Source organism: Bufo bufo, chromosome 1 (assembly GCF_905171765.1).
Source record: "Bufo bufo chromosome 1, aBufBuf1.1, whole genome shotgun sequence".
Taxonomy (NCBI): domain Eukaryota; kingdom Metazoa; phylum Chordata; class Amphibia; order Anura; family Bufonidae; genus Bufo; species Bufo bufo.
The window spans coordinates 649,107,578-649,129,167 of record NC_053389.1 but is presented as its reverse complement, the minus strand read 5'-3'; the positions used below and the strand labels follow the sequence as shown (position 1 = coordinate 649,129,167).

General features: G+C 38.6%; 1 protein-coding gene across 3 annotated transcripts in view; it reads left to right on the top strand.

The window, feature by feature from the left end:
- UNC13C (unc-13 homolog C) overlaps nt 1–21,590 on the top strand; it is a 793,844-nt gene that overhangs the window by 601,507 nt on the left and 170,747 nt on the right. For all 3 annotated transcript variants that reach the window (XM_040413932.1, XM_040413931.1, XM_040413930.1), the window contains 2 exons: nt 4,726–4,803; nt 14,919–14,996. In XM_040413932.1, coding sequence (XP_040269866.1) covers nt 4,726–4,803; nt 14,919–14,996 — 156 coding nt within the window. The remainder of the gene's footprint in view (nt 1–4,725; nt 4,804–14,918; nt 14,997–21,590) is intronic.

Genomic DNA, 21,590 nt, shown 5'->3' with positions numbered 1-21,590 from the left:
ACCTGCTCAGCAGGAGCGCCTCCCTGGAAATCAGTTCTATAATGCTGCCAACTGTGCTATATGAACCGCACCACCTCACACTGTTCTTACTATCAGCTCCTTTTACAGCTAAAGTTATTTTAAGTATGGTTTTCCAGATGATAGAAAAAAAAAAATTCCCTTGATATTATAAAGCTGGTATCAACCATACAACCATCTAGAAATCCTGACTACTTATAGTGTACATATGTAGCAATGGTTAACGCAACATTTAACATGTTAAATGCACATTGCAGTGAACCTTCACTCGACACTTCCATTGGCTTTTGTTGTGTTAAGTCTCAATTTAAAGTTTGCTGCAACTGTGTTTTCAATGCTTTGTCACGTTACCATTTACTACATCTGTATGTCAGTTTTTTATGAAATATGCATCAATGTACAGTATTATTTTATACAGCTTTATACTCCTTTATTACTATTGCCTTTTATTAATAATTACCTGTTAAAATATAAAGGGGTTTACCCACCTGTAACATTGATGGTAAACCAATTGGATATTATACTAATCCATCTGTTTGGACCAACCACTGAACCAGCCCCATTTAGCTTCTACAAAAATACACCTTTACCCCTGGTGTGGTACTGTGTTGTGAATCAGGCTGTGTTGTATTCTTACTCAATCCCTGACAGCAATTAGAGATGAGCCAAGTATTGAAAAGTTCAATTTGGCTGCTTTGCCGAAAAGAAAAAAAAGGAGCGCATTTCTTTGTAAGTAGTGGGTGCAATGACAAGGAGTGGGGATCGCACCGCCCCCATCATGGTACCCCAAAAATGCTGTGTTTAATGCTGATCGCGGCAACATTACAATGTAAAATAAATAAAAAAATCATACTTACCTAATCAATTTGATCACGAAGAGCCGGCCGCCATCATCTTGATTGAAGATCTAGCGCGAATTCTTCCGCAGCCCGTGATGACATCATCACGTTGGCCGGCGTGGTGACATCATATGTCACTACGCACGGGATTTCCTGCGAGATCGTCAATCAAGCTGGCGCCGGCTGGCTCTTCACACTCTAACGGATGAGGTAGATATGATTTTTTATTTTTTTTTACCTCCATTCAAGGAATATCGATTCACCACCATACAGCACAAGGAAATTCGCGTTGGTCTGAAATTCGGATCAATTTCCACTTTATGGAATTCGATTCACTCAACGCTACTTGCAGTTTATTGTAAAAAAATACAGAACTTAAAAGAGTACTGCAATCTACAATGTGCCGCAACCACTTTGGTCTTTTGATCCCAGAAGCTAAATGTCTACCCATCAGACATCAATGAATCAATATGCCATCAATGTTTTAGTTGGAAAGCCTCTTTAACCCCTTAAAAGGGTTTTACAGTAATAATTATTTATCAACCTGCCCCGTGAAACAGAAGATTCATAAATACCTGCTCCAAGTCGCTCCGGTCGCGCTGCCTCTGCTGTCTGAATCTTCCAGTCCCCGTGCTATTTCCATCTGGCTGGCCATGAGCACGGTCAAATGCACATTACATTTTATGCTATGTAAAATGGTGCCATTACAAAGTACAACTTGTCCTGCAAAAAATAAGCCTTCATATGCATATGTGAACAGAAAAATTAAAAAGGTTATGACTGTGGAGTAAAAAACACAAAAAGGAAAAAAGAAAAAATTGCTTGGTCCTTAAGGGTAAAAAAATATATATAGACATAATACAGTATATGGCAATCTCTAACAAAGCTAGGACCAGCCCTGCACCTCACACAGATGCAGAGCTCTTGCCATTCATTGCTGTGCTAGATTTATTTCAATCTGGAAGATCAGAGGGAGTGTCCTTTCACTGGAGATGTGTCCTTTCTGCTGCAGATCTCTGCCTGTAACTGTCACAGCTTCTAACATTAGATATGGCTTGTGGAACTGAGTAGGGATGAGCACATTTTTCAAAAGTTCTATTTGTCACAAAGCACATTTTTTGTAAGTAGTGTTGAGCGCGAATATTCGAATATCGAATTTTTTTCGCGAATATTGGCACTTCGCTAATTCGTGAATATTTCGAATATAGTGATATAAATTCGATATTTTGAATATTCTTTTTTTTTTTTATTGTTATATTTTTTTCTTTCCCACTTCCCTAAAGTTGTTCTTACCTGTCCTTTGGATTCCTGGCTTCCTGGCTGCTCCAGTCAGTGCCCGTTGCCGCTTCTGCCGACTTCCGAGCTCATGGAGCGGCCCCATCACCATGGGAACGTCTCCATATACTAGAATGTACTGTCGGATTTGAGAATTACGTGAAAAATCGCAATTCGATTATTTCAAGTTATAATAATCGAATTTCGATTTTAACTTAGCACTGCTATATTTAATTCTAGCCTAATATGGAATATAGCAGTGCTAAGTTAAAATCGAAATTTGATTATTATAACTTGAATTAATCGAACTGCGATTTCAACTTGGACCTGGTTTACTATGGCTGGCTTGGTAGAATTAGCGAATATGACGAATGTATTCGTCATATTCCACAAAACGAATATAACGAATGTATTCGTCATATTCCACAAAACGAAGATAACAAAGTATTCTGCATCTTCGTTTTAGCTACCTATTCGTCAACTTCGCTAATTCTAGCAATCATATAGGAAAGTTTACTATAGAGACAGCTAAGTTTAATTCGCTATGCGATTATATGACTGCTTTTTAAAAAAAAAAAAAAACAGAATAATTATAATACCTGATAATTATTATAATTATTCTATTTATAAAAAAAAAGCTAAGTAATATAATCGCATAGCGAATTAAACTTCGCTGTCTCTATAGTAAACTTTCCTATATGATTGCTAGAATTAGCGAAGTTGATGAATAGGTAGCTAAAACGAAGATGCAGAATACTTTGTTATCTTCGTTTTGTGGAATATGACGAATACATTCGTTATATTCGTTTTGTGGAATATGACGAATACATTCGTCATATATCTTTGTTTTGTGGAATATGACGAATACATTCGTTATATTCGTTTTGTGGAATATGACGAATACATTCGTCATATTCGCTAATTCTACCAAGCCAACCATAGTAAACCAGGTCCAAGTTGAAATCGCAATTCAATTAATTCAAGTTATAATAATCGAATTTCGATTTTAACTTAGCACTGCTATATTCCATATTAGGCTAGAATTAAATATAGCAGTGCTAAGTTAAAAATCGAAATTCGATTATTATAACTTGAAATAATCGCATTGCGATTTTTCACGTAATTCTCAAATCCGACAGTACATTCTAGTATATGGAGACGTTCCCATGGTGATGGGGACGCTCCATGAGCACGGAAGTCGGCAGAAGCGGCAACGGGCACTGACTGGAGCAGCCAGGAAGCCAGGAATCCAAAGGACAGGTAAGAACAACTTTAGGGAAGTGGGAAAGAAAAAAATATAACAATAGAAAAAAAAATAAAAAATAAAATTCAAGTTATAATAATCGAATTTCGATTTTGACTTAGCACTGCTATATTCCATATTAGGCTAGAATTAACGAATATGGAATATAGCAGTGCTAAGTTAAAATCGAAATTCGATTATTATAACTTGAATTAATCGCATTGCTATTTCAACAGGAGAGTAGCCTTTAAGTTAAGATCGCAATACGCGATTATTTAAATCGCATATTAATCGCGATAACAAGAATAATGACGAATATTCGATTTCGACGAATATAAAACGAATATTCTATCGAATATTCGCGAATTTCGTCGAAATCGAATATGGCACCTGCCGCTCATCACTATTTGTAAGTAGTGGATGCAATGAGAGAAAGCAGCGATAGCGCCGCCCCCCCTCATTGTACCCCTAAGATGCCGCGTTCATACATGATCGCCGCATCTAAGTGTAAAAACAGTGTGAAATTAAAATAAAAAAATTTAAACCAAATTTACTGCATCCATTTTCCCGCGATGGGCCAGCCGCCCCCATTTTGCTTGAAGATCTGGTGCGAAATCTCGCGCGGTGCGAGATTACGTCATCACGCCGGCCGACGTGGTGACATCATAGGTCACCACGCACAGGATTTCGGCCAATCAAGATAGTGGCTGGCGACCCATCGCGAGCAAATGTAGGAGGTAAGAATAAATGTTTTTGTTTTTTATACTATTTCAGGTTAAATCGATTCACTTACGCGAAGCACAAGGAAATTCGACTTCGAGGCAAATCAAATTATCCTGAAATTCGGATCGAATTCACTCCGTGGAATTCGATTCGCTCATCTCTAGAACTGAGGATGTACGATCGCCTCAGTAGGTGGACAGGCACATTACTATACAGGTTAAACACTAGAGGGCGACTTTATAATGAATTAAAGAGAACATCTCACAACTGGAGCATTTTGCTAACGGAAAGTAAAGGACAAATGTAAATAACGTTTCATGCCAATTAAATTAAAATTACATTTAATGGTGCTAGAGACCTTTAAGTCAGTAACTCCAGTGTTTTTACGGGTGACATCCCACAGTTCTCCAACCTTTAATGCTTGAGTTTTGTTTCATGGCACTTTCCTGTCCTTTCCCTGTCTGATTTCATTGTACTCTATGCGGTTAATGTACTTTTTTCCTAACGCAGTCATTTTGAGTGCCATTGAAGGCTGATGTTGTGTGTTTAGTTAGTGGTTAGAAAATAACAGTGCACAATGTATATGCTGTATATGTTATTCTATTATTATATATGCTTTCATTTTAGACCATCAACAAAGTGCTGCTCCAGTATGCTGCAATTATATCCAATGATTTCAGCTTGTACTGCGGCAAGGAAAATGTGGTAAGTAAAAAGCACTGGATTTTGTTGTGTTCAGTTACGAAGCTAAAAAGCCTTATAATCAGGGTTTAGATGCAAATGTGAAACCCCCTGGTGACTGAGGCCTGACTTTACATGTTGTGATGCTGTGGGCAATATGGCCATATACAGATAAGCAGCAGAGAAGTGTTATTTCCATGTCACGCTGGGTGCAGTTAGACTTGCAGATGTGGAAATTCAATGCTAGAACACTATACTGGGTGACTGTAGCTGCAGAAAGTTAGTTTTTGATGAAAATTGTCAGTATATCCAAAGTTACAGAAGAGATGTTTTTAAAGGGTATGGAAGGCAGAGATGACTTCTACAATTCTTATGTAACAGGCAGGCGATTTGTCCGCAGTGTAGCACTGAATGACTACACAATGGTATGCTTGTACATTAAATGGGTTCTCCGGGCTTTTAATATTGATGACCTATCCTCAGGATAGGTCATCAATATCAGATCGGGGGGGAGGAAATAACAACACAGCCGATCAGCTGTATAAGGAGAAGGTGCGTTGCCATAGACATAGCAGAGACGAGTGACGAGTGACAATACATGCACACTGCGTGCCATCTCCTCATACAGCTGATCGGCAGGTGTGCCGAGTGTCGGACCCTCGCCGATCTGATATTGATGACCTATTCTGAGGATAGGTCATCAATATAGGAGAGCCGGGAGAACCCCTTTAATAAGCACCCTCTATATCTCACAATCGAATGGGTTTAACCACCATGTTTTAATTTCCTAAGGGATCTATGTTGCTGAAAGTTTGGTACAGTAGAGCCATACTTAGTCTAGATGGTACATCAGGAATACAGAAAATAAAACGCAGGTTTAAATTATGCCCCTCTGTAGACAAATAAAAGCTATTCTTCTCCCTAGAGATAAGCAAGTCCCCTCTGTATTATTCAAATATATAATGGCCCCCTCTGTATTATTAGTATATATATAATGCTCCCTCTGTATTATTAGACTATATAATGTTCCCCCTATATTATTAGAATATATAATACCCCCCTCTGTATTATTAGAATATATAATAGTCCCCTTTGTATTATTAGAATATATAATGCCCCCCCTCTGTATTATTAGAATATATAATAGTCCCATTTGTATTATTAGAATATATAATGCCCCCCCTCTGTATTATTAGAATATATAATAGTCCCATTTGTATTATTAGAATATATAATGCCCCCCTTTGTATTATTAGAATATATAATGGCCCCCTCTGTAATGTTAGAATATATAATGCACCCTCTGTATTATTAGAATATATAATGGCCCCCTCTGTATTATTAGAATATATAATGCACCCTCTGTATTATTAAAATATATAATGCTCCCCCTATATTATTAGAATATATAACAGTCCCCTTTGTATTATTAGAATATATAATGCCCCCCTTTGTATTATTAGTACATATATACAAAGCCCCCTCTGTATTATTAGAATATATAATGCCCCCCCTCTGTATTATTAGAATATATAATAGTCCCATTTGTATTATTAGAATATATAATGCCCCCCTTTGTATTATTAGAATATATAATGCACCCTCTGTATTATTAGAATATATAATGGCCCCCTCTGTATTATTAGAATATATAATGCACCCTCTGTATTATTAGAATATATAATGCTCCCCTTATATTATTAGAATATATAACAGTCCCCTTTGTATTATTAGAATATATAATGCCCCCCTTTGTATTATTAGTATATATAATGGCCCCCTCTGTATTATTAGAATATATAATGCCTCCCCCTATGTATTATTAGAATATCTAATAGTCCCCTTTGTATTATTAGAATATATAATGCCCCCCTCTGTATTATTAGAATATATAATAGTCCCATTTGTATTATTAGAATATATAATGCCCCCCTTTGTATTATTAGAATATATAATAGTCCCCTTTGTATTATTAGTACATATATACAATGCCCCCTCTGTATTATTAGAATATATAATGGCCCCCTCTGTATTATTAGAATATATAATGCACCCTCTGTATTATTAGAATATATAATGCTCCCCCTATATTATTAGAATATATAACAGTCCCCTTTGTATTATCAGAATATATAATGCCCCCCTTTGTATTATTAGTACATATATACAAAGCCCCCTCTGTATTATTAGAATATATAATGCCCCCCCCTCTGTATTATTAGAATATATAATAGTCCCATTTGTATTATTAGAATATATAATGCCCCCCCTTTGTATTATTAGCACATATATACAAAGCCCCCTCTGTATTATTAGAATATATAATGGGCCCCCTGTATTTCTAGTAGATATAATCCCCCCTTATAATGCTCTCCCCCACCCCTGTAGTGCCCTCTGTACTTCCTGCATTAGCGTGGATACATTTAAAGAAAATAAATACTCCCCTGCATTTGGCTCTCTGTTGCCGCCTCTGTCCGGAGTTCTGCTGTACTCCTGCCCTGTGTCATCAGGACACAGGAGGTCACTGTGATTCCATCACGATCACCTGCTTCGTATGCTGCAGGCCTACCAGCCTGAGGCCTGTGAGTCTGAACTGTGGGCACGGGGCCACTGGGCTCTTCAGTCTATGAGCCATACTGTTTGCAATGGGTGTGGCTGAAACATCTGAACACAGTAATTAGCAGGGGGATCCATTTAGCGCATTGCTCAATGTGCTTATAATTTGCAATATGTTGAGCAATAATTTGATGAACTTATTGCAGTTTTTATGGAGACCTATCACAGTAAATCTGGAGTAGGAATGTATTTAATACTGTCTTCCCCAATCTGTGGCTCTTTAGCTGTTGCAACACTACAACTATCATAGCATAATGAGACTTATAGGTTTGCAACAGCTGGAAAGCTGCAGGGTGGAGACCACTGACCTACGAGAACTCCAAGCAAGAACACAGAATATAAAAACCTCAATGGAAGTTTTGATGTCTAACTATACATCCAATACAGAACTCCTGTACTGTAGCGCTTCAATACCAGTCATCCTTGGTAGGCATTATATATAGCGAACTACATTGTCCATGAGTCCTATTAGATCCTGCATTCATTTATTCACCAAAAAGACAAATACTGTATATAATACCATAAAAGAAATATAAACTGCCAATTTCCAGGCCCCCTGATTAGAGCTCCTGGGACCTCATGCTCAATTTTGATGACTTCTAAATGAGTCACTGGTGAAACATTTGGTTTACCATAATGGGATGAGTATGGCTAATGTATGACATAGATAACGGGATTACCCTGAGCAGCGCAGCTGCAGGTAAATTGTCCCATTGAATGTAGTGCTTTATTCATATCTTTTATTAAATTTATTTTATTTGTTTACCCTAGCAAAACATATGGTCATAAGGGCGTGATTTTAGTTATTATTGACAGCATCAATATACAGTATTTTGCAGTAAGGGAGCTCTTAAAGGCACTGAAATTGCCAGTGTGTGGTGTGTCATGAATGGCAAAGATCTATGAGTAAGTGCACATTACAACGCTTGTCACTTAACCTATCCGCGGGATTCCTGTTTCTTCATTAGCGTGATTTATCATGCAAGTTTTGCAGATAGCTAATCTTTAGTAGAGCTCCAGAGGGAATTGGATTTGCTATAGTGGTAGAATACGATAAAATACAGCGATGGCAGTGCATCCTGTTGCACTAATGTTTGATGCAGCCTCTCCTTCCACTTGGTCGGATTATTTGCACAATACACATAATGCACATGGCACAGTATTGAGCATGCCTATTACAAATCCAGATTTCTTAAGCAATGTTCTTCCCTAACCTAGTAGATGGACATATTGGACATGAGGTAAAATATATATAGGTCAATGCATTATTACAGTGCTTTAGCATAACTTTTACATTTTAAGGAAATGCTGTGTCATTTCAAATCTGGTTTTCCACTTTTTATATTTTTTTCCTGTCACTGCTCTGGTCTCAGATTTATAGAAATTGTTTTATTCCCTCTGTAAAGTACACACATATACCACAGGAATGTAATAGAATGTCACCGGTCGTACTTTAATCTGCCACCATGGAAAACGCGGAACACTCTGTCTTTTTAATGTGGAGCCATGTATCTGCTGAAGAAATACTTACATTACATTAGAATGTGCTACTACAGCATAATTCTGACAAACTCAAGATATTCTCTGATTTTATCTAGACTCTAGTGGAGCGCTGAACTGAAAATTGAAGCATTTTGGGATATAGCAAGGGGATAATTAAGGTTCATCTCTAAGAACAAATCCCAACATCTGAAGGCCATCCAGATAGGTTCAGCATAAGAACAGTGGCTTGTGTCTGGGAGGACTAATATGTACATAAGAGGAATCATTTGTTAAAGCCAAATGCTGGCTTTTAATCTACTATTGTCTGGGCTACTGTTCCTTCTTCATGGATTCCTCATTATTCTTTCTTATTGCAATGGTGCCTTAATTGCCTTCTTTTGCCTAAATTTCCCTGATCATGTCTACCTTGTAGATATATTTCTCCATCCTGGGAAACATTTTCCCTTTAAAGAGGACCTGTCACCACAAAATGCAAAGCAGTCTGAAAGAAATTTTGATAGAGCAGGAGAGGCTGAGCAGATTGATGTGTGTATATATATATATATATATATATATATATATATACTAGCTGAAGGACCCGGCTTCGCACGGGTATATTTCATCTATTTCATTTAATGTTTGTGTGTAGTCAAAAGATATCAACACTATCTATCCACTATAACGGTGACATCTACAGTACCCCGCCCCACTGTCTGCTGAGCTGTGTATCTAATCCTATCCTGTGTTAGGCCTCTTTCACACTACAGTATGTCCATTTCAGTGTTTTGCGTTCCGTTTTTAACGGATCCGTTGTTCCGTTTTTTGGTTCAGTTGTGTTTCCGTTTCTGTTCCGTCGTTCCGTTCCGTTTTTCCGTATGGCATATACAGTATACAGTAATTACATTGAAAAAATTGGGCTGGGCATAACATTTTCAATAGATGGTTCAGAAAAAACGGAACGGAAACGGAACGGAAACGGAAGACATACGGATGCATTTCCGTATGTGTTCCGTTTTTTTTGCGGACCCATTGACTTTAATGGAGCCACGGAACGTGATTTGCGGCCAAATATAGGACATGTTCTATCTTTCAACGGAACGGAAAAACGGAAATACGGAAACGGAATGCATACGGAACACATTCCGTTTTTTTTGCGGAACCATTGAAATGAATGGTTCCGTATACAGACCGTATACGGACCGCAAAAAACGGACCACAAAACGGAAAAAAAAAAACGGTAGTGTGAAAGAGGCCTTATACTGTCTGCTGAGCTATGTATCTAATCATATCCTGTGTGATACTGACTGCTGAGCTGTGTATCTAATCTTATGTTGTGTGATACTGTCTGCTGAGCTGTTTATCGAATCCTATCCTTTGAGATACTGTCTGCTGAGCTGTGTATCTAATATCCTATCCTATGTGATACTGCCTGCTGAGCTGTGTATTTAATCATGTCATGTGTAATACTGTCTGCTGAGCTGTGTATCTAATCCTATCCTGTGTGATACTGTCTGCTGAGCTGTGTATCTAATTTTATGTTGTGTTATACTGTCTGCTGTACTGTGTATCTAATCCTATCCTGTGTGATACTGTCTGGTGAGCTGTGTATCTAATCCTATCCTTTGTGATACTGTCTGCTAAGCTGTGTATCTAATATCTTATCCTGTGTGATACTGCCTGCTGAGCTGTGTATCTAATCCTATTCTGTGTGATAGTGTCTGCTGAGCTGTGTATCTAATCCTATCCTGTGTGATACTGTCTGCTGAGCTATGTATCTAATCCTATCCTGTGTGATACTGTCTGCTGAGCTGTGTATCTAATCCTATCCTGTGTGATACTGTCTGCTGAGCTGTGTATCTAATCCTATCCTGTGTGATACTGTCTGCTGAGCAGTGCATCTAATCCTTGCTTAGCTGTGTATCTAATCATATCCTGTGTAATACTGTCTGCTAAGCTGTGTATCTAATATCCTATCCTGTGTGATACTGCCTGCTGAGCTGTGTATCTAATCCTGACATGTCATATGACTAAATATTTAAGGACCTGCGAACTGCTAAAACCTGTGATCAGTTGTTATGGAAACCTGGAGTAGGACCTGTGAGCTTCTATTGGCTGATAAGGGACATGTGACTGTGTGCATGGCAGTTGGGGGCTTATATTGGCTAATGCAGGTAATTTTTTGGAAATATCTCAGAAACGGTATGTCCTAGAGAGCTGAGACCTGGTCTAAAACCTTCCTGGACACCCGATGTAACTGTGTGCCAAATTTGGTGAAAATCGGTTCAGACGTTTGGTTTCGCATAAAGAACAGACAGACAGACAGAAATTAATTTTTATATACAGTCAGGTCTATAAATATTGGGACATCGACACAATTCAAACATTTTTGGCTCTATACACCACCACAATGGATTTGAAATGAAACGAACAAGATGTGCTTTAACTGCAGACTGTCAGCTTTAATTTGAAGGTATTTACATCCAAATCAGGTGAACGGTGTAGGAATTACAACAGTTTGCATATGTGCCTCCCACTTGTTAAGGGACCAAAAGTAATGGGACAATTGGCTTCTCAGCTGTTCCATGGCCAGGTGTGTGTTATTCCCTCATTATCCTAATAACAATGAGCAGATAAAGGGTCCAGAGTTCATTTCAAGTGTGCTATTTGCATTTGAAATCTGTTACTGTCAACTCTCAATATGAGATCCAAAGAGCTGTCACTATCAGTGAAGCAAGCCATCATTAGCCTGAAAAAAAAAAAAAAAACATCAAAGAGACAACAAAAACATTTGGCGTGGCCAAAACACCTGTTTGGAACATTCTTAAAAAGGAACGCATCGGTAAGCTCAGCAACACCAAAAGACCTAGATGACCGAAGAATTCTTTCCCTGGTGAAGAAAACACACTTCACAACAGTTGGCCAGATCAAGAACACTCTCCAGGAGGTAGGTGTATGTGTGTCAAAGTCAACAATCAAGAGAAAACTTCACCAGAGTGAATACAGAGGGTTCACCACAAGATGTAAACCAATGGTGAGCCTCAAAAACAGGAAGGCCAGATTAGAGTTTGCCAAACGACATCTAAAAAAGCATTCACAGTTCTGGAACAACATCCTATGGACAGATGAGACCAAGATCAACTTGTACCAGAGTGATGGGAAGAGAAGAGTATGGAGAAGGAAAGGAACTGCTCATGATCCTAAGCATACCACCTCATCAGTGAAGCATGGTGGTGGTAGTGTCATGGTGTGGGCATGTATGGCTGTCAATGTAACTGGTTCTCTTGTATTTATTGATGATGTGACTGCTGACAAAAGCAGCAAGATGAAATCTGAATTATTTCCGCCAATATTATCTGCTCATATTCAGCCAAATGCTTCAGAACTCATTGGACGGTGCTTCACAGTGCAGATGGACAATGACCCAAATCATACTGCAAAAGCAACCAAATAATTTTTTAAGGAAAAGAAGTGGAATGTTATACAATGGCCAAGTCAATCATTTGACCTGAATCCGATTGAGCATGCATTTCACTTGCTGCAGACAAAACTGAAGGGAAAATGCCCCAAGAACAAGCAGGAACTGAAGACAGTTGCAGTAGAGGCCTGGCAGATCATCACCAGAGATGAAACCCAGCGCCTGGTGATGGCTATACGTTCCAAACTTCAGGCTGTAATTGACTGCAAAGGATTTGCAACCAAGTATTTAAAAGTTAAAGTTTGATTTATGATTATTATTCTGTCCCATTACTTTTGGTTCCTTAACAAGTGGGAGGCACATATGCAAACTGTTGTAATTCCTACACCGTTCACCTGATTTGGATGTAAATACCCTCAAATTAAAGCTGACAGTCTGCAGTTAAAGCACATCTTGTTTGTTTCATTTCAAATCCATTGTGGTGGTGTATAGAGCCAAAATTTTTAGAATTGTGTCGATGTCCCAATATTTATAGACCTGACTGTATATAAGAGAAATGAGTTTCTGTCTGTTCTTTATGCGCCACCAAACGACTGAACCAATCTTCAAGAAATTTGGCACACAGGTACATCAGGTGTCCGAGGAGGTTTTAGACTGGGTCTCAGCTCTCTAGGACGTACAGTTCCTGAGATATATAAAAAAAAATGACCTGCATTAGACAATACAAGCCTGCAAGTGCTTCTCTTCAAATCCCAACTGCCATACACACAGTTTTACTCCAGGTTTCCATAACAACCCAGCTATTTTTCTTCACTCACTGTAGGTCAGCTTTCGGCTAGGGCTACAGGACGACAATAAGTTGCACGACACATAGGGCTCAACTACGCTGCTACATGCATCCATCTTGCGACACAATAGCCTATCATTATAAAAGTTGTTGAGACAAAATGTCGTACAACACATGTCGTCGTGTAGCCCTCTAGCATTAAAGAAACCGCGGTCTGTGGAGGTCACTGTTAAATGGGCTGGCACTGTGGAGGTCACTGTTAAAGAGGGAAGCACTGTGGAGGTCACTGTTAAAAGGGCGGACGCTGTGCAGGTCACTGTTAAAGAGGTGAGCGCTGTGGAGATCACTGTTAAAGGGGCGGGCCCTGTGGAGGTCACTGTTAAAGGGTCGGGCACTCTGGAGGTCACTGTTAAAGATGCAGGCATTGTGGAGGTCATTGTTAAAGGGGAGGGTGCTGTGGAGGTCACTGTTAAAGGGGCGGGCATTGTGGAGGTTACTGTTAAAGGCTCGGGTGCTGTGGAGATCATTGTTAATGGGGCGGGCACTGTGGAGGTCACTGTTAAAGGGGTGGGCATTGTGAAGGTTACTGTTAAAGGGGCGGTCACTGAGGCGGTCACTGTTAAAGGGATGGGCACTGTGAAGGTCAATGTTAAAGGGGAGGGTGCTGTGGAGGTCACTGTTAAAGGGATGGGCACTGTGAAGGTCACTGCTAAAGAGGCAGACACTGTGGAGGTCACTGTTATGTGGGCAGGGCCACAATTAAAGGGGAAACTGCTGTGGAGTCACTGCTAAGGCAGCAGGGTACTGTGGATGTCACTGTTAAGGGGACGGGCCCCTGAGGAGGTCACTGTCAAGGGAGTAGGGTGATGCGAAACTCACTGTTAAAGGGGCAGGCTGCTGTGAAGGTTAAAGTTAAGGGGATGTTCTGCTGTGGAGGTCCCATTTTAAAGTGGTGAGGCACTGTGGGGGGGTCAGTGTTAAGGGGTGGGGAACTGTGGTGTTTTATAGGGGCGGGGAGCTGTAGAGGTCACTGTTATGGGGGATACTGTTGATATCTTTTAACAACACACAGAAACATTAAATGAAATACATGAAATATACCCGTGCAGAGCTGGGTCCTTCTTCTAGTATATATATATATATATATATATATATATATATGTATTTGTGAGAAAATATTCAGTAAAACCCGTAATTTATACATTTATATCTCTGCCTTTTCTACCTCATGTGAACAGCTATTGGTACAGGGAGTGTCAACAGTGATTGATAGCATTGTGTTTATAAGTATGTATACAGAGATAGCTGTCATTCACTGATAACACATCTCGCCTGTACCAATAGCACTACACAGGAGGTAGAAAGAGCAAAGATATAAATGTATAAATTACAGGTTTAACTGAATCTTGTTACAAAAAAACTATATATGAATTTGCTCAGCTCCTCCTGCTCTATAACCTGGTGCTTTCAGATTGCACTGCATTTTGTGGTGACAGGTCCTCTTTAAACCATCTCCAGAGACTTCCTTCATTTGTACTGTTACCATATAGATAGCAAATTTATAGTTGGTTTTAATCATGCCATGGTGGAGACTGATGGCGCATATATAGCTGGGTTCTCATAGGAATCCTATATACTGTACATGGATGATAAACTTCTGAATATAAAAAAGTAGCATATGTTGAAGGATTTTTTTGGATTTATGTTTTAAACATTACAAAATTGAGTTCTAAGTTAAATGTATGGCATATGCAAATTTGGTCTGTTCAAATGATCTGCTTTAGGGATCACTGATATATCTATGATAATATAATAGTTCTCTTTGATTGTGTGTTGTAGCCATGTATTCTACTGAACAACATCCAGCAACTAAGAGTTCAACTGGAAAAGATGTTCGAGAACATGGGAGGAAAAGAGGTAATACTCCTTGTGTGTTTACCATTCACATTTTACTGAATTACATTTAGAGATCATTAGATAAATCATATTTGATAATCAGTTTACATCAATATTTGATCTTTCAGAGAGGAACATTACTGGATTAAATGTGCCGAGCTGGACACTAAGCAGCAAAGCAGTGACTTAACTAAACACAATATATACACCTCAAGCTAATGATCTGTAAATGAGTCGGATTTCATGTTGTGTGTTGTAGTCACGATGCAGACTCTCCCACAGTGATTCTCGATGGTAACCTGTAGCTTTCTTGCTATAGTTAAACTAGGATAACCCCCAGCCAGCTATTGCGGGGCATGTAATTTTACCTTAGGGGAGACGCTACATGTTGCCTATCTCCTGAATGTTTCTTTATCTGTGTTGATAGTTATGTGTTTTGTGCTTTGTCTGTAATGTGTCATGTCTTTGTCTAATACCTTTAACCTGACATCAACTGAGCAGAAGAAAGAAGGAGCAATAGCCTTTTACAAGGTTTGTCAAGGCAAGCATGTACTGATACCTTAAACGATATATTACAGGCTATATATCGTTGCCAGTCTGACAGGATATGATGACTGTGCTAGCCTAACAATGAAATTTAAAGCAAAGATTCTGGTTGATATTGAAGCTATAGAAAAACGTAGGACAAAGGAAAAGAATCAGACATTGACATCTGTTTAAATGAAGATTACAAAAATAAAATGTCTAATCCAAGAACACAGAGGGCGCCTTAAAGGCCTATACAACAATTAAAGCGAAGATTCAAAACTGGTTCAAGAAAACAAAAAAAATTACATGAATAGAGAATACACAGAACACTTAAATGGTGCCCTCATTGTTCATCTTCTCAGCTGTAGATCCGCCAATCCCCAGGCCCCCTTTCTGCCATCCAAAATAGCCACCCTCCTTTTCAGACTACCTTCTTGCTGCCCACGGATTGGCCAGCACTGCTCACTTAAACAGTGCTGGCCAATCCAAGAGCAGAGATGGACAAACAGCAAGTGTCTTGGGCTACCAATGCACAGTGTGTGTTACGGTAGGTAGTATGAGTAGTGGTGCTGCCATTTTGGATGACTGAAGAGGAGCCCATTAATCAAGGGATCTGCAACTGAAAAGATCACCATAAAAGTGTTCCGTGTGTTCCCCAGTTTATGTGAATTTTTTTTGCTCTCTTGAATTGGAGGGTCACTTTAATTTTCTTTTTATATCCACCTTATAAACTACTTCAATAAATAAGGCCCTGTTCACAGTTACATTTGAATTACAGTTGCCTAATCTAACTCAGGATCAGGCTACCGGAGCTCACCGTATTCGGCAATGCCGGGTTCGACCCTGTACCTCTGGCTGCCTATTGAATATAATGTGATCTGGTGGTGATCCACTTGCTTTTCTGGCATAAATGCTGGGTTTCTGTTGGACAAATACTGCTGAATGCATCGTTTTTTGTCCAGCCAACAGCCGGTATTTATGCCGGAACAGGCTGTCCAGAGTCACAATGCTGCTGTGAACGTAGCCTAAGGAAACATTATATTCAGTTATTTCTTTCGCTGCTTCAATATAGTAATTATTGAAAATTTATATTAGATTAAATCTAAAGCTGAATGTGTAGGCTGAGCCATGTCACTATATCTATATGAATACTGGCCATGCATGCCTAGGAATGATATTGATAATATTGGTTCATGATTGGCTAAATGGTGCAAAGTCTTTAGCATGTGTTAATTCTACAGTATATCACACATTGTGACATTTCTAGGCTGATACATTTTGGAATTCACATCAGAACATCAGGTTGGGCTGAAGTATCTTTTATTTGACCAGCAATGCAAACTTGATTATGATGCCATTTTACCTAAGTCTGAACTTCAGCTCAGTTACTGATTTCTCAATAAATGGATAAAATTTGATATTATGTGCCCTCCACGGGCTCATGTTTGCATGATGGAAGAAAACAGGGAATATCTGCTTTCTGCTTGGATTGCAGTCTCCTGACACTGTGCGATCAGCCACTTTTCTAAGTGAGCGCTGCGTGAAGTACTGTCCTTCTGACAGCAGAGTGGCTAATTATTTTCATTTTCCAATACTTGCAGACAGATTTAGAAATGGGACAGGTACTAATGGAATATTGTATTCACATTAAATATCATAGATGATTACAAATGTATTCTTGTGGGCCAAACGTAGAATACCAAATGAGGAACTCAAGGGCATCAATGTCATGATAGACCTTTCCTATCTGGAGTGTAATCTATTGTACAGTTTCTTCTTCTACAGCCTTTTTCTTAATCTGCCTGCTTGATATATTAATAAAACAGCTATTTATTAATATATGCACAAAAAGCACAATGTTGTGTGCTTTTTTTTGTCACAAATTCACAATGTGTTAACTTTACAAAATGTCTACTTGGCATGAGGGTCAATAAAATGCCGTATGCACAATAGACATGAAATAATCCAGTAAAGGTGTTTTAGACTGTGAACATATTGCTACAGAATGTTTCGTATGCTGCAGATGGATAACTGTCTGCCTTACGTCTGCAAATTGCCCACTTGAGCCTGTGTTAAATCATGATATAAAGAATGCCTTTCCTTTCATGATAAGAGGCCGGTCAGTTGCTGTCATGCAGTGTTATTATTCTGTTCAAGATAAAAAGTTGTGTTATTGATCTGTTTTTCAGGAATAGGAGTCGTGCACTTATTATCTACAGTGGATATAAAAAGTCTACACACCCCTGTTAAAATGTCAGGTTTCTGTGATGTAAAAAAATGAGACAAAGATAAATCATTTCAGAACTTTTTTCACCTTTAATGTCACCTATAAACTGTACCACTTGAAAAACAAACTGAAATCTTTTAATTAGAAGAAGAAAAAATATTTAAAAAAAATAAAATAAAATAAATAAAAATAAAATAAAAATAAAAACAAATGTGCACACCCTTAAACTAATACTTTGTTGAAGCACCTTTTGATTTTATAACAGCACTCAGTCTTTTTCGGTATGAGTCTATCAGCATGGCACATTTTAACTTGCCAAGATTTGCCCACTCTTCTTTGCAAAAACACTCCAAATCTGTCAGATTGCGAGGGCATCTCCTGTGCACAGCCCTCTTCAGATCACCCCACAGATTTTCAATCAGATTCAGGTCTGGGCTCTGGCTGGGCCATTCCAAAACTTTTAATCTTCTTCTGGTGAAGCCATTCCTTTGTTGATTTGGATGTATGCTTTGGGTCGTTGTCATGCTGAAAGATGAAGTTCCTCTTCATGTTCAGCTTTCTAGCAGAAGCCTGAAGGTTTTGTGCCAATATTGACTGGTATTTGGAACTATTCATAATTCCCTCTAGCTTAACTAAGGCCCTAGTTCCAGCTGAAGAAAAACAGCCCCAAAGCATGATGCTGCCACCACCATGCTTCACTGTGGGTATGGTGTTCTTTTGGTGATGTGCAGTGTTGTGTTTGAGCCAAACATATCTTTTGGATTTATAGCCAAAAAGTTCAACCTTGGTTTCATCAGACCATAACACCTTTTCCCACATGCTTTTGGGAGACTTCAGATGTGTTTTTGCAAAATGAAGCCTGGCTTGGATGTTTTTCTTCGTGAGAAAAGTCTTTCGTCTTGCCACTCTACCCCATAGCCCTGAAGAATACGGGAGATTGTTGTCACATGTACCACACAGCCAGTACTTGCCAGATATTCCTGCAGCTCCTTTAATGTTGCTGTAGGCCTCTTGGTAGCCTCCCAGACCAGTTTTCTTCTCGTCTTTTAATCAATTTTGGAGGGACGTACAGTTCTTGGTAATGTCACTGTTGTGCCATATTTTCTCCACTTGATGATGACTGTCTTCACTGTGTTCCATGGTATATCTAATGCCTTGGAAATTCTTTTGTACCCTTCTCCTGACTGATACCTTTTACCAATCAGATCCCTCTGATGCTTTGGAAGCTCTCTGTGGACCATGGCTTTTGCTGTGGGATGCGACTAAGAAAATTTAAGGAAAGACCAACTAGAGCAGCTGAACTTTATTTGGGGTTAATCAGAGGCAGTTTAAATGATGGCAGGTGTATGCTGACTCCTATTTAACATGATTTTGAATGTGATTGCTTAATTCTAAACACAGCTACATCCCCAGTTATAACATGATTTTGAATGTGATTGCTTAATTCTAAACACAGCTACATCCCCAGTTATAAGAGGGTGTGCACACTTATGCAACCACATTATGTTAGTTTTTTTTTTTGTTTTCTTTCCTTCACCTAAAAGATTTCAGTTTGTTTTTCAATTGAGTGGTTCGGTTTATAGGTCACATTAAAGGTGGAAAAAGTTCTGAAATGATTTATCTTTGTCTAATTTTTTTTTACAGCACAGAAACCTGACATTTTAACAGGGGTGTGTAGACTTTTTATATCCACTGTATCTATCTATCTATCTATCTACAGTATATATATGTCACAGTAAACCCAATGGGATTTTTTTTAGTGAAGATGCTACACTTCCATTTTGCTTTGAATAGTAAAGCACCTTACCAGTTAAACAGCGAGAGAACCCTTAACGCTTTCTATGGTTATTAATTTAAATTATAATGTTAAACACAGGCTGCAGCCTTTCAAGTCTAAAAACTGTATTTAATCAGATTTGTATGGGGTTATTGTTTGATATTGTGATATTTTATATAGGAGTAGAATTTACTGACACTTTTGGTAATCTGTCTCTTGCTTTTTCTCAAATATAAATTGGAAAATAAAGACTCAACCAGGGCTCAAACACAGTACAACATAGCATGTTCCTTTATTATACTCCTAACACTATGCTTTTACTAAAAGCTTGCACTTTTTTAATGCCTTCTCTGAAAGTATGAAGTCTAAAGTTTTACACTTGCATAGTCCCCATGATAACATGTGACAAGAGGTGTGCAAACACCTTCCAATCATCCCAGTTCTTAGGGTACTTTCACACTAGCGTTTTTATCTTTTCCGGCATAGAGTTCCGTCACAGGGGCTCTATACCGGAAAATAACTGATCAGGCATATCCCCATGCATTCTGAATGGGGAGTAATCCATTCAGGATCCATCAGGATGTCTTCAGTTCAGTCATTTTAACTGATCAGGCAAAAGATAAAACCGTAGCATGCTACGGTTTTATCTCCGGCAAAAAAAACTGAAGACTTTTTTCCCCATAGGAATGTATTAGTGCCGGATCCGGCATTCAAAATACCATGCGCAGACCGGTAAAATAAATAAATAAATAGAAGACGGATCCGTCTGTCCATATGACAAGCGGAGAGACGGATCTGTTCTTGCAATGCAGTTGTGAAAATAGCCTTAAAGGTCCACCAAAACTAGAATTCAAACAAGTAAAACACTAACAAAAGAATATTATTCTCTAATGTGTCTTTGCTCTTGGATATCATAATTGCAGACCATGAAAAATCCAATAGAAAAACTGTGCATTGTTCTTCACGCTGTAGCCATGTCTTTCCTCCTTCCCTCTTTGTCTCTGATGCTAGTATGCTGGTGCACATGATCCAGGAAGTTTAGGAGGAAGGGCATGGGTTTAGTCTGGATAATATTTGGCTACACAATGAACATGGCCATTTTGCTAGAAGTAATCTCCTAGTTTCTAATAGTACAAAATATATATGCCAGGAAAAAAACAAAAAAAAACTTTATAGTGGAACTGTCAATCCAGAGATATATAAATAAAGTCCAATTTATTTAAAAACAAAAGCAGGATAAAATAACATATAGAATTCCATAAAATATGTGTTTTCTATAAAAATGGACAAACTATGCATTTCAGAGCCGTAACTTTCCTCATTTCTAAATTGCCTCTCCCCTTTTCTTTTTTCCATTTTTCTTCTACACACTTTGAACAAAATAGATTTAAATTCCCTCATTAAAATATAACTTTTGCTAGATTTGTTAAAAACACAAAACCCCCAAAATTAGGGACAAATTTGATTTTCAAACCTCTGATAGTTGGGGCCACTGTACACAATCGTACATGGTCCAGTCCTACTTACTGCCAGTTGGTGCGGTGGAGGTCGCTGACTGGTACTCTCTAAATTATATCTGAAATTGCGATGATATTCAGTGTGTATGGCTCCACACTGAAGCACACAGATTTGTAATCCAGGTCTCCAATACTGACTGCCTAGACAGACAGTGAGAAATCCCTACTGGTTATGTAGGCAAACTTGACATTCAAACACCTGGGAAATCTGGGTAGCACTTTCTGTAGTGTCAGTGTTCTGATACTGTCTAGAATCCCAACACACATACTGGGGGTGGTTTTGTAAGAAGCTGTATGTTTATAGAAGTGAATCAGATGTTAAGCCCCAGCCCCTTAACAAGCTCATGCTAGAACACAGAGTCAGTCTCCAGCTGAAGATGGAGAGTCTGGGACGAAGGAGACACTTACTTGACTGCATGATATCTGTTTAACTGCTTTCTGCAGAAGTTTGCAGATGTCCAAGAAGAAAAAACTAAATAAAAACTATCTTGAGCAGGTTATGCTTTTTTTTATCTTGTTTTGTAGGGTTTAGTGTCCTTTTAAAGAGGATCTGTAACCTCTTCTAG